The sequence below is a fragment of the Macaca mulatta genome, chromosome 8, assembly GCF_049350105.2.
Source record: "Macaca mulatta isolate MMU2019108-1 chromosome 8, T2T-MMU8v2.0, whole genome shotgun sequence".
In the NCBI taxonomy this organism is placed as follows: domain Eukaryota; kingdom Metazoa; phylum Chordata; class Mammalia; order Primates; family Cercopithecidae; genus Macaca; species Macaca mulatta.
The window spans coordinates 77,804,884-77,832,146 of record NC_133413.1 but is presented as its reverse complement, the minus strand read 5'-3'; the positions used below and the strand labels follow the sequence as shown (position 1 = coordinate 77,832,146).

Sequence of the window (27,263 nt, the reverse complement as noted above, 5' to 3'; positions counted from 1 at the left end):
GGCAAACTCTATTCTCAAAATTCTGAGGTTGGAGGATCAACGCTCTTTGGGGAATGCTTGGCAACATTAAATACAGGCATACCTCATTTTATTGTGCTGCACTTTATTGTGCTTTGCAGACGTTGAATTTTTTTTCTTTTTTTTTTTTTTGAGACGGAGTTTCGCTCTGTCGCCCAGGCTGGAGTGCAGTGGCACGATCTCGGCTCACTGCGAGCTCTGCTTCCCGGGTTCACGTCACTGTCCTGCCCCAGCCTCTGGAGTAGCTTGGGACTACAGGAGCCCCCAACCATGCCCAGCTATTTTTTGTATTTTTAGTAGAGACAGGGTTTCACCATGTTAGCCAGGATGGTCTCGACCTCCTGACCTCGTGATCCACCCACCTCAGCCTCCCAAAGTGCTGGGATTACAGGCGTGAGCCACCACGCCCGGCTACAGACATTGCATATTTTACAAATTGAAGGTTTATGGCAACCCTGAACTGAGGAGGTCTATCAGTAACATTTTTCTAACAGCATGGGATAATTTTATGTCTCTGTGTCACATTTTGGTAATTCTCACAATATTTCAAACTTTTAAAATTATTATTGTATCTGTTATGGTGATCTGTAATTGGTGATCTTTAGTGTTACTATTGTAATTGTTTTGGGGCGCCATGAATCACACACACAAAAGATGGCAAATTTAATGGATAAATGTCATATGATTCTGACTATTCTACCAATCAGCCATTCCCCTGTCTCTTTCCCTCTCCTTGGGTCTCTCTTTTCCCTGATAGAATACTGAAGTTAGGCCAATTAATAACCCTACGATGGCATGTAAGTGTTTGAGTGAATGAAAGAGTCACACCTCTCACTTTAAATCAAAAGTGAGAAATGACTAAGCTTAGTGGGAAAGGCTTGTCAAATGCATAGATAGGCTGAAAGCTAGGCCTCCTATGCTAAATAAACACTTTGCCCAGTTGTAAATGCACAGGAAGAATTCTTGAAGAAAATTAAAAGTGCTACTCCAGTAAACACATGAATGATAAGAAAGTGAAACAGCCTTATTGCTGTTATAGAGAAAGTTTTAGTGGTCTAAATAGAAGATCAAACCAGCCCAGGATTTCCTTAAGCCAAAGCCTAAACGAGAGCAAGGCCCTAACTTTTTTTAATTCTATAAAGGCTGAGAGAAGTGAGGAAGCAGAAGAAAACCTGCGAGTTAGCAGAGGTTGGTTCATGAAGTTGGGGGAAAGCTGCCATCTCTATAACATAAAAGTACAACATGGGCCGGGCTCACACTTGTAATCCCAAAACTTTGGGAGGCCGAGGTGGGCGGATCACCTGAGATCAGGAGTTCGAGACCACCCTGACCAATATAGCGAAACTGCACCTCTACTAAAAATACCAAAAAAAAAGAAAAGAAAAAAAATTATCTGGGCGTGATTGTGGGTGCCTGCAGTCCCAGCTACTCGGGAGGCTGAGGAGGAGGTTGCAGTGAGCCAAGATCGTGCCACTGTACTCCACCCTAGGCTGGGCGACAGAGTGCGACTTTGTCTCAAAACAAAAATAAAAATAAAAAAGTACAACATGAGGCAGCAAGTGCTGATGGAGAAGCTGCAGCAAGTTACCCAGAAAGTCTAGCTCAGATAACTGATGAAGGTGGTTCCACTAAACAACAGATATTCAATGGAGACAAAACAGCCTTGTATTAAAAGAAGATTTTCATAGCTAGTAAAGAGAAGTCAATGTCTGGTTTCAAGCTTCAAAGGACAGGCTGACTCTCTCATTAGAAGCTAATGCAGCTGGTGACTTTAAGTTGAAGCCAATGCTAACATACCATTCTGAAAACCTTAGGGCCCTTAAGAATGATGCTAAATCAACCAGGCATGGTGGCTCACGCCTGTAATCCCAGCACTCTGGGAAGCCGAGGCAGGTGGATAACGAGGTCAGGAGATGGAGACCACCCTGGCTAACACGGTGAAACCCTGTCTCTACTAAAAATACAAAAAAAAAAAAAAATTATCCAGGTGTGGTGGCGGACGCCTATAGTCCCTCCCAGCTACTCGGGAGGCTGAGGCAGAAGAATGGCGTGAACCTGGGAGGCAGAGCTTGCAGTGAGCTGAGATCGCACCACTGCACTCCAGCCTGGGAAACAGTGTGAGATTCCGTCTCAAAAAAAAAAAAAAAGGATGCTGCTAAATCTACTCTGCCTATGCTCTAGAAAGGAAACAACAAAGCCTGGATTGCTGCACAACTGTTTCAAGAATGGTTTACTGAGTATTTTAAGTCCACTGTTGAGACTTACTACTAAAAAAAAAAAAAAAGAGAGATTCCTTTCAAAATATTACTGCTCATTGACAATGCATCTGGTCAATCAAGAGCTAGATATACAAGATGATTAACGTTGTTGTCATGCTTGCTAATACAATATCCATTCTGTAGCCCATTAACTCATGGAGTAATTTTGACACTGAATTCTTACTGTTCAGGAAATATGTTTCATAAAGCTATAGTTGCCACAAACAGTAATTCCTCTGATGGATCTGGGAAATCTAAACTGAAAGTCCTCTGGAGAGAATTTACCATTCCAGATGCCATCAAGAACATTTGTGAGTCATGGAAGGAAGTCAAAATATCAACAGTATCAGAAGTTCGAAAGAAGTTGACTCTAACCCTCATGGATGACTTTGAGGGATTCAAGACTTCAGTGGTAGAAGTAACTGCAGATGTGGAAGAAATAGTAAGAGAACTGGAATTAGAAGTGAGGCATGGAAGACTTGAGAGAATTGCTGCAATCTCATGATGAAATTTCAATGGATGAGGAGTTGCTTCTTACGAATAAGCAAAGAAAGTGGTTTCTTGAGATGGAGTCTCCTCTTGGTGAATATGTTGTGAATATTGTTGAGATGACAACAAAGATTTAGAACATTACATAAACTAAGTTGATAAAGCATCAGCAGGGTTTTGAGAGGACTCCAAACTTTGAAAGAAGGTCTACTGAGGATAAAATGGTATCAAATAGCATCGTATCCTAGAGAAATCTTTTATGAATGGAGTCAACTGATGCAGCAAATTTCACTGTTGTCTCATTTTGAGAAATTGCCACAGCCATCCAATCTTCAGCAACTGCCACCCTGATCGGTCAGCAGCCATCAATATTGAGGCAAGACTCTCCACCAGCAAAAGGATTATGACTTGCTAAATTTTTTTTAGCAATACGGTATTTTTAAATTAAGTTTACGTACCTTAAGACATGTTGCACCTTAACAGACCACAGTATAGTGTAAAGATTAACTCTACGTGCACTGGGAAACCAAAAATTCATGTGAATCATTTCATTGTGATATTTGCTTTATTGCGGTGGTCTGTAACCAAACCTGCAATATTTCTGTAAAGCTGTATTCAGTAAAAAAACAAACGGATTCTTATCATCACTAAGTATAAGCACAGGGTTGTTCTGTAGAGACATACGGATAGACAATAAACAAGTGTCTACATTTTGGAAAGTCACTTTTAAACTCATAACTATATGCACAGTAAATTTAAGCAACCTTTTGCTCCAGCACAGCCAAAGAAGTCATCACACACATCAAATAGACCTCTATCGTCGAAAAATCTAGTTTTGTCAGTGGTGTTTTTAACATGCTCATTCAAAAACAGATTCTGAATTTAAAATTCAGTCTTTTATTTGTAGAATCCTAACATACAAAAATTTTTGGTAATTCTGTAATTTTAAAAATCTTTCAAGAAAGTTGCCCACGTAAAAATTGAACAAAAGTACTTTTAAAAGAAATCCAAGTGGAATTCTATAGAAAAGTAACTAAGTTAGAGTCCCAGGGCCCTCTCAGAGGTTAAGGGAATTCCCACAAAGAACCCCACACATTTGATAGTTACTCTTAAATTCTCTGCAAATATTACAAACTACAAAATAATCCATTATCCTCCTCTGTAAACATGAACTACTTCCTGTTTTCTCTATTTTGGTTTATAGCCTCATTATTCTCCTAGGAATCATCTTCAAACCCTCTGTTATTTCTCCCTCCCTATATCTAAGTCCTGTCAATGAAACCTGAGAATTGTCTCTTAGATGTCTTCCCCAACATCCCCATCTGGTTCAGGGCCTCATCACCTCCTTATTGGACTATCTACTAAATAATTTCCCTGCCACATCTCTTCCCAATTGTCCAAATCACAACCAATTATCTTCATAAAAGATAAATCTGCTCAAAGCAACCAATCCTTTCATACTTTTCTTGGCTTAAAATCTCCTTCCTTCAGCTGCCCATAACCAGATGAAACTGAAAACCCCTTATTAGCTAGTCCTTCACAATCTACTAGAACAATCTAACCCTCCAGCCCCTTCTTCCACACCAATTCCATTCTCTGTATACACCAGCAACTTCTAATGTATTCATTGCACAACATGCAGCTCAAATATCAGCCACTGCGTGAAGTTCTCCCAACTGCCCCAGGCAATTATTTTTCCTATCCTATGCTTCCAAGAGCATTTTACTGTATCCACTTCAAAACTCAGCATTTTGAATTATAATTAACTGGTTTTTTCCCCTCCCCTGCCACACTCTGAGCTCTAAGGGACCACACCATGCATACACTTAAGATGTTCAACAGTAAATGAGTAAATGAATCAATACCTGCTGCTGCAAAGCCTCTTGGTAAGACTGAAGTGACTGTTTGGAAGGTTTCGGTTTATCTTCAAAAATCAATCCTGAATTTATCACTTGATCACTTGTAATCTTCAGTTCATTCTGTCCGACCGTATTCCTACATCAAATACACAATAAATAATTTAAATCCATCGATGTCAAAGCAAGAAGAAAACACAACAGTTTTTTGAAATAGCATGGCATATAAATACATTTAAAAATACAGAAGGATATTTCTCTATAGGCTAAAGAGGAATCCTTAAGTAAGTGGCCCTTTCCTTAGCTCCTTTCTGCCTTTGTTTTGACAATCCTTGCAACTTTCAAATTTACTGCATCTATTTCTTAACCTAGGTAATAGTTACACAGGAGTGAAAAAGGTTTGTGGTAATTCATTGAACAGTACACATGTGACTTAGGCAGTTTCCTGAACATACAGAAATAATAACACAGCCAAAGTCCCTCAAGTAACACAATAACTAAAGATTTATTTTTAAATGATTTACTAATAAAATTACTTCTTAGCTATTTCAAGAATAAAACAATGTAATTACAGGAAAAAGTCTGACTATCTCAAATAAAATTAAAATTTTTGAAAAACTCACAAGGAAACATAAAAGAAAAAATTTTAAACATATTCTTGTTATATAAATCACAAGCAATAAAGTGCTGTTTTTTTGGTTTTTTTTGAGACAGGGTCCTACTTCGTCACCCAAGCTGTAGTGCAGTGGCGCCACCATAGCTCACTGCAGCCTTGATCTCCTGGAATCAAGTGATCCTTCAACCTCAGCCTTTCAAGTGGCTAAGGGTATAGGTGCACGTCACCACACCCGGCTCACTTTTTTTAGAAACGAAGTCTTCCTACATTGCCCAGGCTGGTCTTGAACTCCTAAGCTCAAGTGATCTTCCTGCCTTAGCCTCCCAAAGTGCTGGCATTACAGGCGTGAGTCACTGCACCCAGCCAACATAACACATGTTTAAGTACAGGAATATACTGACTTTGAAGGCAGTAAAACATTTTAGAAATCTACATTATAAAAGATAAATTCAAATATCGATTTTATAATTTTTTGTTTTGTTTTGTTTTGAGATGGAGTTTCACTCTTGTCGCCCAGGCTAGAGAGCGATGGTGCCATCTCCGTTCACTGCAACATCCGCCTCCCGGGTTCAAGCAATTCTCCTGCCTCAGCCTCCCGAGTAGCTGGTACCACAAGTGCCCACCACCACACCCGGCTAATTTTCGTATTTTTAGTAGAGACGGGGTTTCACCATGTTGGCCAGGCTGGTCTTGAACTCCTGGCCTCAAGTGATCCACCCGCCTCAGCCTCCCAAAGTGCTGGGATTATAAGCATTAGCCACCGCGCCCAGCCTGATTTTAAAATTTTAAAAAAGCTTTCTCTTCTCCAAAAATATCACTGCTTTAAAAAATCAGTTCCATTGTGTATTTACCTTTTCTAACTTACTTACAATCTTTTATTAAGATAAACAAGTATGTTTGTGTATACTATCACATTGGATTACGAGTAGGTAAAAGGGAAGATGAGGTAAACTAGATCAAATAGTTCCTAACTGACTTCTTATTTTTTCAGAGCAAGGGGGCTCTTTTTGGGTAAATGACTAAACAAGGTTGAGAGGGTCTATGTGAGTAAACTCATTCTCTCAAAATATACTGTTTATAAATTATATGGTGGATTGGTTCTCTCAATATCTATTTCACTCATGATCCCTCCTGTCTATATCGCCCACATACTCACAGACCCAAATTCTTAACCTTTATCTATCAACTCCTCCCTGACTCCCCCAAAAAGGGGGTTTAAGGATTTATGTAGTCAGATCAGGATGAAAGGAAGGAAATGATTAGGGTATTAAGTACAGTCATCCCTTGGTATCTCTGTGGGATTGTTTCCAGGACTCTCTGCCTATACCAAAATCAGAGTATACTCAAGTCCCAAAGTGAGCCCTATGGAACTCCCACATAAGAAAAGTAGGCCCTCCACATACATGGATTTCACATCTCACTTTATTTATTGTACTTTCTATTGCAGTTGGTTGAAAAAAATCTACATGTAGGTGGACTCATACAGTTTAAACCTGTGTTATTGAGGGTCAACTGTGTACAATCAAATGATTTTTAGTAAATTTATAAAGTTGTGCAACCATCACCATAATCCAGTTTTAGAACATTTTTATAACCCAAAAATATCCTTCATACCCATATGCAATCAACCCCTACTCAACCCCCAACCCCAGGTAATTAATTAAGTAGCCTACTTTCTGTCTCTATAGATTTGCACTTCCTGGACATTTTATATAAATGGGACCACTATAGTATACATGTATAGATTTATTTATCATAACATTTATAAGGTTCATCTGTATTATATCAGTAGTTCATTACTTTTTGTTGCTGAATAGTACTTCATTGCATGAATATAACACATTTTGTTTATCCATTCACTCACTGATGGACACTTGAATTGTTTCCACTTTTTGACTATTATCAATAACGCAGCTATAAACATTCACATCCAAGTCTTTGCATCTACATGTATTTTTATTTCTTTTGATTACATGACTAGGAATGGAATCGCAGTGTCATATTCTTTTTAAGGAACTTCCATTTCCTGCAACTGCTTTTGATATATTGATTTTGTAATCAGTAATTCTGTGAAAACTTTCATATTAATTCCAATATTAACCATATATTCTTTTGCAAATAACAGCAGTTTTCTCTCTTCCTTTCTAATCCTTGTACCTATCTTCCTTCCTTTCTTTCTCTTATTTTTGGCCTTGCTGAAATTATTAAGCCCTGTGAAAGGAAGCAATGATAGAATCTCAAAAGGAATGTTTTAAATCTATCACCATTAAATAAAATACATGATGTAAGTTTTTCATGTTTATAGGCTCCCCTCTAACCTACTTTATTACATTTTTAATCACTAATGAAATTATTTTAATGGTTTTTCTTTGCCTTTTGGGATATCATACAGCCTTCTTCTTTATTCTGTTAACATGGTAGATTACAGTAGTTGATTTAATCTAACACCAATTAGCTCCTAGTATTCAGACACTGTCCTAAACACTTTACATATTTTAACCATTCGATCATCAGAAAAACCCTATGAGGTGATATCATTATTACCCCAATTAACAGACAACGAATAGGAGTAAGAAATATACCTCAAGCTAATGCATGGTAAAAGTATGATTCAAACCAAGGCAATCAGGCTCCGAAGTCTAGGCTCTTAACTGATATACTCTACTACATTTAATCATCCTATATTCGAGAGTAATTCTAATTCAAGATCAATAATCCTTTCTCTATACTTTGAGGTTCAGTTTTAGGATTCTTGTGTCTGTGCTAATGAGTGTAACTAGCTTGTAATTTTCCATTTCATACTGGTCTTACTAGGTTTAAGTATCAAGATTATGAAAGTCTCATAATAGTAACTGGAGAGTATTCCTTCATTCCACACTCTGTATTAGTCTGTATAAGACTGAATCCGGCCAAGAAGCTTTTTTTTTTTTTTTGAGATGGCATCTCGCTCTAGTCACCCAGGCTGGAGTGCAGAGGCGTGATCTTGGCTCACTGAAACCTCCGCCTTTCAGGTTCAAGTGATTCTCCTGTCTCAGCCTCCCGAGTAGTTGGAACTACAGGCATGTGCCACCACACCCAGTTAATCTGAGATGGAGTTTCACCATGCTGACCAGGCTGGTTTTGAACTCCTGACCTCGGGTGATCCACCCACCCTGGTGTCCCAAAGTGCTGGGATTACAAACATGAGCCACTGCACCCAGCCAACAAATTCTTAACTTATTCCATCACCAAAGTTGAAAAAGATCAGACAGTTAATAAAACAAACAATTTCCCAATTCTATTTTGGTTCTTCTTTTTTGAATTTTTTGCTCTATTACTGTAGTAAGTTGTACCTTTTGTTCCTATACTTTTAGTGGCTACACTAGAAATATAATAACACACCCATCTTTATGAAAGACTAAAGCTAATCAAAATCTTTACCATCCTCTCAAATGATACAAAAAATAAAGTGTGCTAAATTAATGAAGTTAATGGAAAGAAGACAGATTGTGTGTACATCAAAATAGCTCACAGAGTCACAGGTTCCTTCCACCTCTCATGCTAAAATGCTTGGAAACAAATAGAGATATTTGAAAGTCATTGGTTTGTAAGATAATTCAGCTGGTCACTCAGTTATCTAACTTTTATAACAAGTTTACACTTTTTAATGTGGCCTTCAGAAAAATTTAACAGAAAAGAACTTATAAACAACTATACTGAGGATGGGAATTAGGATTAACTATAAATGGGCATGAGGGATCTTATTGGAAGGATGAAAATGTTATAAAACTGATTTATAGAAAGCACTTCTAGAATGGCAGAATAAGAACTTTAAGAAAACCTGCTACTCCATTAAAGCAACGAGAACACGAGTCAAAATTGTCAAAACCAACTTTTTAATAATTCTGGTGCCATGTACTGAATTGTGTTCTTATATCAAAGCCCTGCGTACTATTCTGATGGTATTTGGAGCTGGGGACTATGAGAGGTAATTAGGTTTAGATGAGATTAGGAAGGTACAGTCCTCGTGACGAGATTAAGTGTACTTAAGAAAAACTGGGGAGGGGTGAAATGGAGTGGGGGAAAGACCAGAGACCTTGCTCTCTCTACTACGTGAGGATACAATGACAAAGTCAGGAAAAGGGCCCTCATCAGGAACCAAATCTGCTGACACCTTTATCCTGGACTTCTATGTCTCCAAAACCAAGAAAAAATGTCTGTTGTTTAAGCCACCCAGTCTATGATATTTTGTTATAGCAGCCTGAGCTAAGTAATTTGGAAATTCATGGAAGGCTTGGAACAATCCAAGGAGAGTTTTTGTTTTTATGTTAAGGTTGGTTTTCAGTAAGAAAAACAAACTTTGTGGCATTTGAACTTGCCCTTTACTTTTCAATTTCTCCTTAGCTCTATCATAAACTTAAAATCTAAACGCTGCCCAAAGACAGTTGCTGTGAAAACCAGTAATCTAGTATCCACTGGACAGGTAGAATAGGTCTGGAATTCCCCAAAAATCCAATCTCTAGAAAAATCTCACTTTTGACCTGTCTGGCAGCTCCCAGGAAAAGCCCCATTCACAGGGTCTATCTTTATTTTTACCAGACTCAGAGCTCTCTATCCTGGGGTTTTGTATAAAACAATCAGCAGTAATTACTTAACATCATAGCTATCTAAAACAGTGATACCAGCCAGAGCAAGCAAAAAGCTGACCAATAAAATTAAAAGAAAAATCTGGGAAATAACATGCCCATGAGGCCTTGAAAAACTCCAACACATTCCTGAGAATTTAGAAACCCACATGCATGTGCAATTATACAGATGCCCGAGGAAGCTCTGAGAACACCTCTCATTTCTGGCTGGCATTGAGGCCCTGTGCAAGTGGGATGTGAAAGCTAAAAGCATGTCCCAGCACACACACACAGAACCAGTTGGCACAGGCTGGGAGGTTTATTGGGTCAAAGCTTTTAAAGAAATCTCAGTCTAATCATGAACTATTAAGCTATCCTAACAGAGACTTCAGTGGTCACATATGACAAAGAATACACACTTTACAAAGGGTACTTAGAAAACAGCAACAACAACAAACCACAAGGATGAGAATCTAATTTCCACAGTTGCCACACTATGTTTCCTAAATGTTCAGTTTTCACAAAAAAAATTATGACACTTGCAAAGAAATAGAGAATTATAAGCCATACATACAGTGAAAAAAGAAGTCAACAGAAAATTTCAGAGGAATACCATGCCTTGTATTTAATCAACAAAGATTTTTATTCAGTTATTAGAAATATGTTGAAAGAACTAAAAAAAAATGTCTAAAGAAATAAAGTGGCTGGGCACAGTGGCTCACGCCTGTAATCCCAGCACTTTGAGAGGCCGAGGCGGGCAGATCACCTGAGGTCAGGAGTTGGAGACCAGCCTGACCAACATAGCAAAACCCTGTCTCTAGTAAAAATACAAAATTAGCCAGGCCTGGTGGCGCATACCTGTAATCCCAGCTACTCGGGAGGCTGAGGCAGGACAATCACTTGAACCTGGGAGGCAGAGGTTGCAGTGAGCCGACATTGCACCACTGCACTCCAGCCTCGGCAACAAGAGTGAAACTCTGTCTCAAAAAAAGAATTAAATTGTGAAAACAATGTTTACCAAATAAAATTAACAACAAAGAGACAGAAATTACTTGTAAAAGAACCAAATAAAAATGATAGAGCTGAAAAATATAACTGTAAAGAAAAGGGAGCCAAGAGCACATCTGAGCAGGAAGAAGAAACAATCAGTGAACCTGAAGACAGGTCAATTGAGACTACCCAGTCTAGAACAGAAAGAAAAAGACTGAAGAAAAATGAACAAAGCTTCGGATATTCTGTGACACACCATCATGTGTACCAATGGGGGTCTCAGGAAGAGAAGACACAGAGAAAGGGACACAAAGAATGTTGGAAAAAATAATGGGCAAAAATATCCCAAATTTGATGAAAAATATTATCTACAGATCCAATAAGCTCATCAAACTCCAAGTAAGAAAAACTCAAAGGGACCCACACCTATACGGTCAAACAGTTGAAAGATAAAGACAAAGAGAAATCCTGAAAGCAAGAGAATAACCATTCATCACATACAAGGAATCCTCAGTAAGATTAACAGCTTATCAGAAACCATAAAGGCTAGGGGATGCCATATTGTGTTAAAAGATAAAGAATGCCAACCAATACAATTCCATACTATCAAAATTATCCTTCAAAAATAAAAGCTAAATTAAGACATTATTAAATACAATTCAGAGAAGTCATCACTAAGAGACCTGATCTATAAGAAACGCTGAAGGGAGTCCTTCAGCTTGAAATGAAAGAACACTTGACAGCAACTGAAGTAAGCACAAACAAATAAAGAACACCAGTAAAGATAATTACATGGGCAAATATAAAAGATATTACAAATGTAAAGACGTTTGTAACTTTATTCTTCTCTATTTGATTTAAAAGATAACTACGGATGGGCACAATGGCTCACATCTATAATCCTAGCACTTTGGGAGACCAAGTGGTTTGAGGCCAGGAGTTCATGACCAGCCTGGGATACAAAGAGAGATGCCTGTCTCTACAAAAAACTTAAAAAATAAAAAATTAGCTAGGCGTAGTGGGAGTAGTAGCTACTTGGGAGCCTAAGGTGGGAGGATCCCTTGAATCCAGGAGTTTGACGCTGCAGTGAGCTATGATCATGCCACTGCACTCCAGCCTGGGTGACACAGCGAGATCCTATCTCCAAAACAAAACAAAAAAAATTTTTTTTTTAATCAGCTGGGCATTGGTGGTATACACCTGTAGTCCCAGCTATTGAGGAGGCTAAAGTGGGAAGATTGTTTGAGTTCAGGAGTTCAAGGCTGCAGTGAGCTATGATCATGCCACTGCACTCTGGCCTGTGCCCTGTCTCAAAAAATAAATCAATCAATAAATAAAAGACAACTTCATAAGGCAATAATTATAAAACTGTGTTGAGAGACTTAAATGTATAATAGTGTGATCTGTATGTCAACAATAGCATCAAGTAGAGAAAAGGAATGACTTTATATTAGAGAAAAGGTTTGTGTACCATTGAAATTAAGTTGCCCTTAAACTAAACTCATTTATTTTAAATTAAGATATTAATTTTAATCTGTAGGAAAACCACAAAAAAACTCAAAATTATGCAAAAAACACCAAAAATATCAAAATTGAATGTTATTAAATATTTAACATAAAAGAAACTAATAGGCCGGGCGCAGTAGCTTATGCCTATAATCCCATCACTTTCGGAGGCTAAGGTGGGCGGATCACAAGGTCAGGAGATCAAGACCATCCTGGCTAACATGGTGAAACCCCGTCTCTACTAAAAATACAAAAACAAAATTAGCCGGGTGTGGTGGTGGGCACCTGAAGTCCCAGCTACTCGGGAGGCTGAGGCAGGAAAATAGCATGAACCCGGGAGGTGGGGCTTGCAGTGAGCCGAGATTGCACCACTGCACTCCAGCCTGGGCAACAGCAAGACTCCATCTAAAAAAAAAAAAAAAAAAAAAAAAGAGGCTGGCCACGGTGGCTCATGCCTGTAATCCCAGCACTTTGTGGGGCTGGGATCACTTGAGCCAGAAGTTTGAGACCAGACTAGGAAACATGGCAAAATCCCATCTCTACAAAATATACAAATATTTAGCCAGGCGTAGTGGCATGTGCCTGTAGTTCCAGCTCCTTGGGAGGTTGGAGTGGAAGGATTGCTTGAGCCCAGGAGTTTGAGGTTGCAAATGAGCTGTGTGATCACACCACTGCACTCCAGCCTAGGCGAGAGAATGAGACCCTGTCTCTTAAAAAAAAAAAGGAAGAAGAAAAAGAAGGTAATAAAGGAAGATTAAAGGAATAAAAAGACATAAGACATATAGAAAAAAATTGCAAAATGGCAAACATAAAAACCAGGAAGTAACTGCATTCTGTCTATATAGAGACATCTTTATAGATTCAAAGACACAAATAAATTGAGGGTAAATATGAAAAATCATACACCATGCAAACAGTACTAAAAGAGAACCAGAAAAGCAACATTTATATTAGAACTAAAAGCATTTTATGACAAAAAAACTATTAGCAGAGACACAGAAGACTCTCTGATACTAATAAAAGGGTCAAATCTTCGGTAAGACACAATTATAAACATATGCATATAAAGAGAGACCTAAGAAATGAAACAAAAACTGACAGAATTGAAGAGAAAAATAGACAAGTCAAGAATAATAGCTGGAGTCCGGGTGTGGTGGCTCATGGCTGTATTCCTCGTACTTTGGGAGGCTGAGGCAAGAGGATCGCTTGAGGCCAGGCGTTCAAGATCACACTGGGCAACACAGGGAGACCCTGTTTCTACAAAAAATAAACAAATCAGTCAGGCGCAGTGGCACATGGCTGTAGTCCTAGCTGCTCAGGAGGCTGGGGTAGGAGGATTGCTTGAGCCCAGAAGGTTGAGGCTACAGCAAACTATGGTCTCACAACTGTATTCCAGCTTGGGCGACAGAGCAAGACTGTATATCAGAATACACACACACACACACAGCAAGACTGTATATCAGAACATACACACACACAAAGTAATGGTTGGAGATTAAATACTTCACTTCTAATAACAGAACAACTACACAAGATCAACAAGGAAATACAAGAAATAACACTATAAACCAACCAGATCTAAGAGACACTTACAGAATAATACACACACCAACAGGATAATACACATTCTTCTCAAGTGCATGTGGAACATTCTCCAGGACAGACTACGTTAGGTCTTAAAATAAGCCTCAATAAATTAAAAAGGACTGAATGAAATGATACAAAGTTTGTTCTCCAACTGCAACGTAATTATATTAGACATGAGTAACAGAAGGATACTTGGGAAATTCACAATTATGTGGAAATTAAACAACACATTTCAAAATAACCAACAGGTTGATGAAGAAATTTTTAATTGGAAAATATTTCGAGAGTAATGAAAGTGAAAAGACAACATATCAAAACTTAAAGGATGTAGCTAAAACAGTACTAAGAGGAAAGCTTATAGTTGTTAAGTATATATACCAAACAAAGGGAAAGATACCAAATCAATAATCTAGATTTTCATCTCTAGAAACCAGAAAAAATGAGAGCAAACGGAACCCAAAGTAAGCAGAAGGGAGGAAATTTAAAAGATTACAGCAGAAATCAATGAAATCGAAACTAGAATAACAACAGAAAAAAAAAAAAATCAACCAAACCAACAGTTATTTGAAAAGACCAACAAGATTGACAAATGTTTAGCTACACTGAACAACAAGAAGGCTCTGAATCTTCTATTAAAATCAGGAATTCTATGATGGAAAGAATGAGGTCAGAAAAATAAATAAGTAAATATAAAAAATAAAATATAATCAGAAATTCACAAAGGGACATCACTATTAATCTTCTGAAAATAAGAAAGGACTGTAAGGGAATATTATCAACAATTATATGCCAACAAACTGGACAACCTAGATGAGATGGACATATTCCTAGAAATAAAAACCTATCAAGACTAAATCATGAAGAAAAATAAAATCTGAATAGACCTATAACTAGTTACTAAAGAGACTGAATCTGTAATCAATAATCGCCCAACAAAGAAAAGCCCTGTACCTTATGGTTTCACTGGTGAATTCTATCAAACATTTAAAGAAGAACTAATATCAACCCTTCTCAAACTTTTTCAAAAAGTTCAAGAGGAGGGAACACTTCCTAATTCTTTCTATAAGCCCAGCATTGTGCTTATACCAAAGCCAGAAAAAGACACCATAAGGAAACTACAACAGGACCACATATGAACACTGATGCAAAACTCCTTAACAAAATACTAGCAAACCAAATCTAGCAGCATATTAAAATAATTATACACCATGACTAAGTGGAATTTATTCCTGGAAAACAAGGATGGTTATGGTTAAACATAAAAAAAATCAATCAATATACCACATTAAAAGAATAAAGGGGAAACCCAACATGATCATCTCAATACAGAAAAGCATTTGACAAAATTTAACACTTGCATTATTAAAACTCAACAAACTAGTAACAGAATGAAATTACCTCAACATAATAAAAGCCATATATGAAAAACCCACAGCAAACATCATATACAACAGTGAAAGACTTTTCCTCTAAGATCAGGAATAAGGCAAGGATGCCCACTTTAGCCATTTCTATTAAACGTAGTACTGGAAGCTCTAGTCAGGATAATTAAAAAAGTAATTAAGAAAGAAAAATAAGGGGCCGGGTGTGGTGGCTCACACCTGTAATCCCAGGACTTTGGGAGGCTGAGGCGGGCGGATCACAAGGTCAGGAATTCGAGACCAGCCTGGCCAACATGGTGAAATCCCATCTCTATTAAAGATCAAAAAATTAGCCAGGCATAGTGGTGCACGCCTTTAACCCTAGTTACTCAGGAGGCTGAGCCAGGAGAATCACTTGAACCCAGGAGGCGGAGGTTGCAGTGAGCCCAGATCGCACCATTGCACTCCAGCCTGGGTGACAGGGTAAGACTCTGTCTCAAAAATAAAATAAAATAAAATAAAAAGTATCCAAATCAGAAAGAAAAAGTAAAATTATCTCTGTTCACAGATCTTACCATCTTATTTGCAGAAAATCCTAGATTCTACAACAAAACTATTAAAATAAATGAATTCAGTAAAGTAACAGGATACAAGTCAACACCCAAAAATCAGCTGCATTTCTAAACACTAACAATGAACAATTTGAAAAGAAAATTATGAAAGGAATTCCATTTATGAAAGCAGCAAAAAGAATAAAATACTTAGGAATTAACTAAAGAAGTGGAAGATGTATACTTATACAATGAAAACTACGAAATATTGCTGAAAGAAATTTTAAAAGACATAAATAAATGGACATATATCTTATGTTCATGGATCAGAAGACGTGACACTGTTAAAATGTCAAAACTACCCAAAGATTCAATACACTCACTACCAAAATCACAATGACTTTTTTGCAGAAATAGAAAAACTCATCCTATAATTCATACGGAATCTCCAGGAATCCAAAATGGCCAAAACAATATTGAAAAAGAACAAAGATAGAGGACTCACATTTTCTGATTTCAAAACATTCAAAGCAACAGTAATCAAAATACTAAGGTACTGGGATAAAGGAAGACATACACACCAAGGGAAAAGGATAAATAGCCCAGAAATAAACTCTCGTATATTTGGTCCAATGATTTTCAACAAGAATGCCAGTATCTCTCAATGCAGAAAGGATAGTCTTTCCAACAAATGGTGCTAAGAAAACTGAATATCCACTTACAAAATAACTAAGACAAACCCTTATGCAATACCATTAAAAAATAAACTCAAAATGACTCAAACATAAGACCTAAAATTATAAAACTCTCACAAGAAAAAATGGGGCAAAAGCTTCAGGATGTTGGATTTGGCAATGATTTCTCACACATGACACCAAAGGCATAGGCAACAACAATAAAAACAGATGAACTGGACTTTATGAAAATTTAAGAATTTTATGCATCGAAAGGCAATATCAACACAGAATGGGAGCAAATATTTCCAAATCAAATACCTGACATAGTATTAATAACCAGGTAATATGGAGGACTCTGAAAGCTCAACAACAAAAAATAAACAACCTAATTAAAAAATGGGCAAGTACTTGAAAAGACATTTCTCCAAAGAAGATATACAAATGGCCAATAAGCATATGAAAAGATGCTCAACCTCACTAATCATTAGGGAAATGCAAATTTAAACTACAATGAAATACCATCTTATACTCATTAGGATGGTTACTATAAAAACAGAAAAAGAAAATAAATATTGGCAAAGATGTGAAGAAATTGGAACCCTTGTGCCCTATTGGTGAGAATATAAAAAAGTATAGCACTTGTGGAAAACAGTACAGTAGTTCTTAAAAAAATTACACATAGAATTACCATATGACCCAGCAATTCCAGCTCTGGGTACAGAACCAAAAAACTTGAAAATGAGATTTCAAAGAGATATTTGTAAACTTATGTTCACAGCAGCATTATTCACAAATAGCCAAAATGTGGAAGCAACCCAAAGTGTCCACTAATGGATAAATGGATAGATTTTAGATAAGCAAAATGTATACAATTACAATGGATTATAATTCAGCCTTAAAAAGGAAAGAAACTCTGAAATATGCTAAAAGACGGATGAACCTTGAGGACATTATGCAAAGTGAAATAAGCCAGTCACAAAAAGATAAACACTGTATGATTCCATTCAATATGAGGTACATGGAGTAGTCAAAATCAGAGACATAGAATGGTGGTTACCAGAGAATAGGGGTAGGGGAATGGGGAGGTACACCATTATTATTTAATGGGTATAGAGTTTCAGTTTACAAGACAAAAAGAGTTCTGAAGATGGACTGTGGTGATGGTTGCACATTATGAAAATATTAAATACCACTAAATAGTATACTTTAAAATGTTAGGATGGTGGCTTTTAGGTTTTGTGTATCTTTACAAAATAAAAGTGGGGAAAAATTATTCTTTTAACTAATAACTTACACAGCAGGTTGCGCTAGTTGGTGGGTGACAGGAGCACTAACATAAGCTGCAGGCTGTATGCCCATCATTCCTGAACCATCTTAAAGAAAAAAGAAAAAAAAAGTTTATTTAGAATAACCATTTAATAACATTTTATTTATTCCTCCAGAAAAAGGTACATAATCAAAATGTTACCTAGGGAAAACCATCAATATTTCCTTCTGGGTTAGAAGTTAGCAAAGAACAGCATAAGAAAACACAATCGTTATTTCTTAAATAGAGATGAAAAGGAAGTAACTATAAAATGTAACTGGGCTTTAAAATAGGGCATTTATTAAGTCAATATATAACATCTGAATTAAGCAAAGCTGTGCTTTTCTCATTTAGATATTTTTTGTTTACACAAAAAAACAATTTTCCTTATTGAGCCATGGGGGGAGAAAATGCTTACCCTATAGATAACTTACAATAAGCAAGACTGGGATCCAAAGTATTCCTGGCCCCATAAAAATAGTATGCATCATCATAAGGAGTTCGATAGTTAGTAGCCAAAGGTGGTAGTAGGGGAGGTGGAGGCAGAGGTGCAATCCTGTATGAAAATAAAAATGAAAAATTCCTCTCTTGTTTCATGGCAATTTTTTAAAAAAAATCAAGATACTACTCTTTTGCAAAAACAGTACTGAAAATCCTATCACTACTTTAGAAAAAGTCACCACCTTGCTCCAATCATTCATCAAAAATTATGACTCAAAAAGCAAATACTATTACATAGGATTTCACAATTTCAGGTACATTTATGTAAGACAAAAACCTGGCTTAATATTCAACCAATTAATATCCAATAGGCACAATGTGCCAGTATCAAATAAAGACAGACATGGTCCCTGTCCCTCAGGAGTAACATGAAAATAAACAACTACAGTCAGGTACAAGCAAATTAAATAATTATTAGTACAAGCAAATTAAATTAAATAGTAATATAGCCCAGAAAACGTAGAGTGCTATAGGTACAGGAGCAGGGACATTTAAACCACATGAGGGAGAGAAAGCAAGCACATGTAAGGCTTTCCAGAAGAGGCAACGCTTAAGTCATGCTACTGGAGTGAGCTTGTGTGTGTTAGAGGAAGGACAATCCAGAAAGAGAAGGCAAAGAGCTACAAAACAGTGTAAGTACAAATGGTTCAGTCTGACTGAGGAAACGAGTGTATTTCTTAATAGTAAAATAAAAGCGACTTAAATACCAAAAGTAAAGTACTGACATAATCTTTAGTATTTCATAAATGTAAAACTTCTGAAAACCTCTACATTAGCACTTCATTACTGATTAGGAAATATCTCTGTATTTCCATCAATGCAGTATTTTTCAGTAGTAAAAATGGCAAAGGCAAATTCCTTTAAATGAATAGAAAGAGATAGCAGCATTCTTGAATGTTCTCACTGTTGTATGTATCTTAACAGGTTCTCCCTTGTCATATACTTCAAAATAATTCCAAAGAACTAAGAAGGCCCTGAAGTTCTCTTCAGTAGGGAATATCTTTCATATTTACTAGCCACTCAATGTGTCTAACCCTTACACTATCCTCACAACAAAGATACATAAACAAAAATGTCAAATAACTGTTATGAAAGGGAGCTGTCATTATCATTAAATCTAATTTTATAGAGATTTATACAAACTAATCCTCACAACCCTGTAATTGTAAACATGAAATAAAATATACTACTACTCCACTTTTACAAATGAGAAAACTGAAGTTCAACAAAGGTGTGGTTTGTCCAAAATCCAGAGAGGAAAGCCAACCATTTCAATCCCTAATTCAATGCTGAGACCACCATAAAATGCTCTGTCAATTCCAATCCCTCCTATTCTTGAGTCAGGAAGCCAACAGATGAAAAACACAAAGCCCCTGGTAAGTACAGTAAACACAGTTCTACAGTGGGTTAGTAACTAAAAGACCCACTTCTACTGAAATAATATAGTTCAGAAAATATCGATGTTCAAAAAAGTTAAGAAAAACACCTCTAAATTTAAATATATTTTATAATTAATATACTACCAGTGAACAAAAAATAAGCCCAGGTCCTGCAAAGAAGAAAGTATAGCCCAGAAAATATCAGTGTTAACAACAGGATTTTCTTTATGTATACTCTATTATAGCCTTTTACCTATAGAAATCAAATCTTTACCCCAATACCTAAATTACAGGTTTTATAATCTCAACACTTTTTATTTCAGGCATTTGAGTTACACAGCCCATAAGTAATCACAGAGAATGAGCTGAAGGAAACAGAAGCTAAATAAAATTATACGTATAAAAGAGCCACATTAGAAACTTTTTCTGCACAAATTGAAGAATTCAATGTTTGCCAAGTGGAAACAACGAAATTGAAAAAAATGTACAACTTTTATATGTTAAAAGATATCAAAAACAGACATCCCAAAATACGACCTAAAAGTAAACACTAAAATGTACTTAGTAATTCATTCTAAAGATACAAAATCATCTTTAAACAATAAAATGTTTTAAGAATTTCCCTTATTTTTGTAATAGCAGAGAAAAAAACAAATTTCAGGAGAACTTATTTCACAAAACTGTTAACTGTACAAAATCTCTGAAGAATAACGTTATCCGCTTCAGCACATCCTTCTAAACATAAAATATAGCAATACCTTACCTAATTCCCACACACAAAACATTTAAACAAGCACCTGGGAGACACCATTTCACCAAAGGCGCTGTTGAGTCCACTGCGCAAATCTTCATTTTGAGAAGGAACGGAATGAACTGATGGGATGGGTGGGACAGATGGGGCAGATAAAGGAGGGAGAGGTGTCTGGAAAGCTATTCTGGGTCTTTCAGGTGGTATCATCTCTTCAAAGTGTCTTGGTGCCACACTAAACTGCTTTAGTCTATCAGGCTAAAATAAAGAAAAAAAAATCTGTTTGTTACATATAATCATAAGTTTAAAGGTAGAAGGGACTTCAAAAGACCTCCTATCCCAGCAGGTACTTAAGACAGTCACAGAATAACAGAATTTTACAGCTATAAAAGACTCTAAATATCTATTTTTATTTATTTATTTATTGAATAATGGAATTTTACAGCTATAAAAGACTCTGAATATTTATTTATTTATTTACTTTTGAGACAGAGTCTCACTCTGTCGCCCAGGCTGGAAAGCAATGGCACGATCTCAGGTCACAGCAACTTCCACCTCCTGAGTTCAAGCAATTCTCCTGCCTCAGACTTAGAGTAGCTGGGATTACAGGCATCTGCTACCATGCGCAGCTAATTTTTGTGAAGAAGGGTGTTTCGCCACATTGGCCAGGCTGGTCTCAAACTCCTGGCCTCAAGTGATCCGCCTGCCTCAGCCTCCCAGGGTGCTGGAATTACAGGTGTGAGCTTCTGCGCCCGGCCAGATTCTCAATATCTAATGCTTATTTTATAAATGGGTAATTGAGGTTCTCTGAGAAGTAATATACCACCTAAGGTCTCGTTATTAGTAAAGAATTAAGTAAAGACCAGAGTCAGATATTAATTTTAAATATATCTGCAGTATTATTTCTATGTACTGGGACACTATGCTACTTCTCTAACCGCCATTTCTGTTATCTGTTACAAAGTATTCTGTAAAACAGGGTCAGCAAATGCTTTCTGTAAAGGGCTAGACAGTAAATAGGATTTGCAAGACTACATAGTCTCTTCATAACAAGCAGACTCAGCCATAGTGCTAAAGCAGCCACAAACAGTATGTCAACGAATGAGCAAGGCTGTGCTGCAACAAAACTGTTTTTTATGAAAACAGGCAGCAAAAAAAATTGGCCACAGGCCACACTTTGCTAATCTCTACTTTAGAACATCACTTATATGCCCTTTTCTAAGATTTGCACATCTAAAGTAAACCCAAAAATAAAGGCCTGTTTCCTCTAATTACTTATTTATTCTCATAAATCAACTTGACACTCTACAGGAGCTTCAATTCAAAGATAAATAAAGTCTGTCACACACTAGTGTAACCATAAATACAAAATTTAACATGCCAACATATTACCTTAAAAAGCTCACCTTTTAAAAGGAAACTTTTGATTGATAAAATATATTTAGCTTTGAAATTTATCTTCTTTTTTTTCTACCATGGTTATCAGGAATGATTTCTCAGGTTAACCTAGAAGCGTACTGTGAGTGATGCTGGTGCAATATTAAACTTTTCCAAACAGATAACCCACAGGATATATTCTCGGCATAAGTAAAAGCAAATCAAAAGTTGCCTATAGGTAAATAATTTTAAGTTGCTGCATCCTTTTTAAGAATGAGCTTTTTAATGAAATTAAAGGTCTTAATCATCATTCAAAGATGAAACAAGACTTGTATTAGAAATAAATACTACATAACCAACTACAGAAAAAATAAATTGTGGTAAAAACACAGAAAAAATAAATTGTGGTAAAAACAATAAATTACCTCCTCCTTACTTAACTGCAATGATGTGAGTAATTCATTCCACTTAATGATGAGAATTGCAAAATTCAAGTAAAAATAAGATTATTATCTCTCTAATGTTACAATAAGTAACAATTACTAAAATGCTTTAAAAATAAAGTCTTCGGTTTTCTCAGAAATCATTCCAATATAAGAAAAGTAAGTGATCAAGATGTATTCAAGGCCGGGCGCGGTGGCTCAAGCCTGTAATCCCAGCACTTTGGGAGGCCGAGACGGGCGGATCACGAGGTCGGGAGATCGAGACCATCCTGGCTAACACGGTGAAACCCCGTCTCTACTAAAAAAATACAAAAAACTAGCCGGGCGAGGTGGTGGGCGCCTGTAGTCCCAGCTACTCGGGAGGCTGAGGCAGGAGAATGGCGTGAACCCGGGAGGCGGAGCTTGCAGTGAGCTGAGATCCGGCCACTGCACTCCAGCCTGGGCGACAGAGCGAGACTCCGTCTCAAAAAAAAAAAAAAAAAAAAGATGTATTCAAGAAAAATATTAACATCAATTATAAATTTAACCAAGATAACTCTCCATGGAATAGTACGTGTGAACAAAGCAGAGATAACTAATTTAAAATAAACTTTAAAAAATGACACGCAAATGAAAAAGGAAAAATTATGTCAAGGAAATAACAGTTAAGAGAATTTACACTTTATGAGAACAGTTTTAGTTAATTTTATTACTGTTCAAATTGGTCTACTCTCTTTTTCTACCAATATTTTCTATCCCCACCTGCCACCACATTTGAGGATCATCTGATGAAAGATTAAACATTAAAAGATGCCAGAAACCCTTACCGATTTCTCAGGGTCTTGTGCTCCAGACGCTGCAACCCTGAGTTCTAAATCTTTTTCTCTAAACAAAATTAAAGTTTTACATATTAAAAAGATAAACTATCAAAATTATAAATCATCACTGAAAGAAGCTTATACACAAAGTCTATGCAATATATCTACAAAAACAAATAATTCCTTTAACTGACATTACAGCCTTAAATAATACTGAAAGCCAAATTTTTTTACTAGATACAAAGTAAACTAGAATTCACATGTAACTTAGACTATGTATCTCTAAGCCAATGCCCAGAGTATTTCAAAGACTAAATAATTCACACAAAATAAAATACAGAAATAAAATCTTTACCTTGCAAAACTAAAAACCTCTTTTAGGGCACACATATATTTTCAGTTAGCAAAAAGAAGGGTAAAAATTTAAATATATCTACCATACTTCCTAATAACAGGGTTTTTTTTAAATGTTAAAGATAACTAACATCAAACAGTAGATATTGGCTTCCTCTGAGATAGAAAAAGGTAAAAACTAAGAGATAACAGGTCTCAAATTCTCTCAAAACAAGATATCTATTCCTAATTTTGTTGTTGCTGTTGTTGTTGAGTCAGAGTCTCGCACTGTCTCCCGGGCTGAGTGCAGTGGCGTGATCTCGGCTCACTGCAACCTCCGCCTCCCAGGTTCAAGCAATTCTCCTGCCTCAGCCTCCCGAATAGCTGGGACCACAGGTGTGTGCCACCATGCCCGGCTAATTTTTTGTATTATTAGTAGAGATGGGGTTTCACTGTGTTAGCCAGGATGGTCTCGATCTCCTGACCTCGTGATGTACCCGCCTCAGCCTCCCAAAGTGCTGGGATTACAGGCGTGAGCTACTGTAATTTCTAATTTTAATCTATATTTAAAATTTCTAATTTTAAACTCTATTCCTAATTTTAAACTATAATATTTCATAGGTATTTCAACAAGAAAGACTATAAACAATGATACCTATATACAACAACATAAATACTTGTGATTTATCATTCCTGTGGAATTGAGGAAGCCATTGAAGTTTTTTGAGCAGGGAGCCAGTTTGATTAGTGTATTTTTTGATAGTTAATATCATAGTGTGCTGGATCTATTGGAGCAGGGAGAAGGGAGTTGGGAAGACTAGTTATTAGTTAGGAAGCTATTGCTGCAACCCAGGTCAGATGTAGAGAGGACTCATCCAAGGTTAATGGCTCTGAGAATAGAAAGAAGGAGAGGGCCTCATATGAAGTGAGTAAGAGAGGACAAGGAATACAAGTCATAGTGAGATTTTGAGGCTCCATTATTGGGCTATTAATAGAAAATGTAGAGGGACAGTTGGTTTTGAGATGCTCATTTGGGATGAAAATGTTAAATTTATAGGATACAATTTTTTTTTTTTGCACGTATGTGTGTGTGCATACCATTTCATATGGCAAAAAATACTTTTATATTTGTTACTATATATGGGATAATCCAGAGAGCGTATCTGTAACATTAAATGCTACCTTAAATCAAAATCTGAAGAAATCAATGAAGGAAGTAAAAGGTCTATCACAGAATATACAAATACTCTCACTTGCAACTTATGGCCAAAACAACAACAACAACAAAAACTCTCTTGGTATTTATTTTCCTTGTTGATTTACCATGTAGAGACTAAAATATAAGTGATTTACAAATCAAACATCATATTAGAAAGACAACCCCTTATTTAACCATCTACACAAATGCATTTTAAACTCAAAATATCTCTTTTAAATGCAAACCTTTCATTACCGTCTCTTGTTCCTCTGTTGCTCAGCCATTTGTTCCAACAGTTCTAGTCTGTATTTCTCTTTCCTTCTCTGAATAAGTTCTCGATCTTCACCTCCTAGATAGTGGTATCAGAAAAATGCAATCTTAACTCTTAAGCATCGTATGCAATTAGAAAGTCAAGTCCTTAAAAACTCTGTCTTAATTGTATCATATAATTACTGAATATGCAAGAAATACAGAAGGAAAAAATCACATGAATCAGTCCTTCTTCAATTATTTTTGTAATTAATGGGTACCTACTATGTGTCAAACACAAGATACGGGAATCATGCCCATGCCTCTACCAGTAGTCAAAAATTTTCCTAAATAACAGAATATTCTTATCCCAACCCCATTTTTCTAACAATCTAAGTAATATTTCCATTAATATCTTCCATAAGTCTTATAAATTTAACATTTCAATCCCAAATGAGCACCTCAAAATCATCTGCCCCTCTTCATTTTCTATTAATGGACCAATACTGGAGCCTCAAAATCTCACTCTAACTTGGATTGCTTGTCCTCTTCTATTCTCTTCATATGAGGCCCCCTCCTTTCTATTCTCAGAGCCATTAACCTTGCATAAGTCCTCTCTACATCTGACCTGGATTGCAGCAAAAACTTCCTAACTAATATCCAGTCTTCCCAACTTCCTTCTCCCTGCTCCAATAGATCCAGTACACTATGTAATATTAACTGTCATAAAATACACTAATCAAACTGGCACTCTGCTCAAAAAAATTCAGTTCTGCAGGAAAAAATATAAACCTCTTACCCTGGTATTCCTTACACAAAAATTCAGCTATTCAAAAATTTTGAATGCAGAGAAGATTATTATTATTGCATATGTTAACACCACAAAATAACCTCTTAATCTAGATATGCAAGATCTGGAACACTACAAAAATCACAGGGTATCAAGAATGCAATTGAAACAGCAATTTCTGTACTGTCTTCATTACTGGTCTCCAACCATCAGTGGGCACACAGCATCTCAGTTTGTCCATTAAGCACAGATATCAGCAAAAGTGAAGCTCCCATAGAGGTTACATGAATTACATTAAGATTAATAACTGTGTTTTATAATAAAAGTAAATATTCCCATTCCACTTCTGACCATGATAGAATAACCAACCACAAGACTTAACCTCACACTGTTTAAAAAACAAATAAACAACAACAATAACCACAAATTAGAAAAGTGGACAAAATACACAAAATAATTGTTTTCCAGACACTGGACAAGAGGTAGTACAGAACTGTAATACCTAAGGGAAGGAAAATAGATGAGGTGAGCCCTATAATCACCCAATTTCTGCCCAAATGAAATTTCCAGACCACAGATACAGGTAAAGAGGTAAAGAGAACCCAAAGAGGGCCAGGAAACTGAGCTAAATTGAATAGATAAAGAGCAAAATTCAGAAAGGCTAAAATGGCTAGAAGTTATGGAGCAAAGATCCAATAGGAAGCACAAAAAGAGCTCCAGAAATCCACAGGAGGTCCCTTCAGACTTTGCAGTGTGCTAGTTTGTGCATTCACAGAGTGAAATTTCATTTGGCCTGGCAACAAACTAAGAAGGGTATGCAAACTGAACAATTCTCAGACCTGAAACAAAGGAGAAAAATTCAAGCTCCAGCCAGCTATGTTCTTGGTGGTCTTTCAGGGAACACGTCAGAAAGGTCACTCTGTAGTAGTAAGACTAAACTATTCTCTGAAAGGAAAGCTACTCTAGAGGTCCCTAGCTAAGTTTAAAACTGAACTCAGATCAAATTGGTCTTTAGTGAGGGAGAAGGAAAGGAAAAATCATTTTGGAAAAAATTCAGACTGCAGAAGCAGCCTGCTTGAAAAGTCACAGCAACAGACAAAAATAAAACAACCTGGGGGAAAAAATAAAACCTCAGACTGCACCTGGACAGATAAGCAAGGGTCTATCACAGAGCTCTTTGTTCTTTGTCTGATTAGTGAACTCCCAGGAAAGTTTCCACCTCCTTTCAGGCATATTCATAGTGGGAACTTGCATGGGGGTGGGGCAGGGGTGGCTTATCTAAAACAAACCCAGTTATACAAACAAGACAAGCAGCTTTCTGCTTGCCTAGAGAGGTACCCAGAGCTGTATAAGGTAACACGAGTTGTACAGATAGTTTTACTGATAAGTTACTCAAACTGCTACAGAGATTGTTTCTTATAAAAGCTTTTCAATTCAGCTGTAACCCGGCCATCTACTTAGACTCCCCTCTTCCCTGCAGAGAGCTTTTTTTCTTTCACTTATTAAACTTTTGCTCCAACCCCACCTTTGTGTCTATATTTCTTAATTTTCTTGGACATGGGACAAAGAACCTGGGGTAATAGTTCAGACAACGAGAAACTGCTACATTAAGGAGCATGTGTGAGACTG

The 27,263-nt window shown here is 36.7% G+C and overlaps 1 protein-coding gene across 31 annotated transcripts in view; it reads right to left on the bottom strand.

The window, feature by feature from the left end:
* CSPP1 (centrosome and spindle pole associated protein 1) overlaps positions 1-27,263 on the bottom strand; it is a 131,016-nt gene that overhangs the window by 57,395 nt on the left and 46,358 nt on the right. For 24 of the 31 annotated variants that reach the window (XR_013397299.1, XR_013397298.1, XR_013397300.1 and 21 more), the window contains 6 exons: positions 24,851-24,944; positions 23,074-23,131; positions 20,497-20,705; positions 18,254-18,375; positions 17,808-17,886; positions 4,631-4,760 (listed from right to left, as the gene is read on the bottom strand). Coding sequence is in view for 26 of the 31 variants with exons in the window: in XM_077943734.1 (XP_077799860.1) it covers positions 4,631-4,760; positions 17,808-17,886; positions 18,254-18,375; positions 20,497-20,705; positions 23,074-23,131; positions 24,851-24,944 (692 nt within the window). In the remaining 5 variants the exon portion in view is untranslated. The remainder of the gene's footprint in view (positions 1-4,630; positions 4,761-17,807; positions 17,887-18,253; positions 18,376-20,496; positions 20,706-23,073; positions 23,132-24,850; positions 24,945-27,263) is intronic. The other 7 variants (XM_077943746.1, XM_077943748.1, XM_015145503.3 and 4 more) reach the window with 1 other exon arrangement.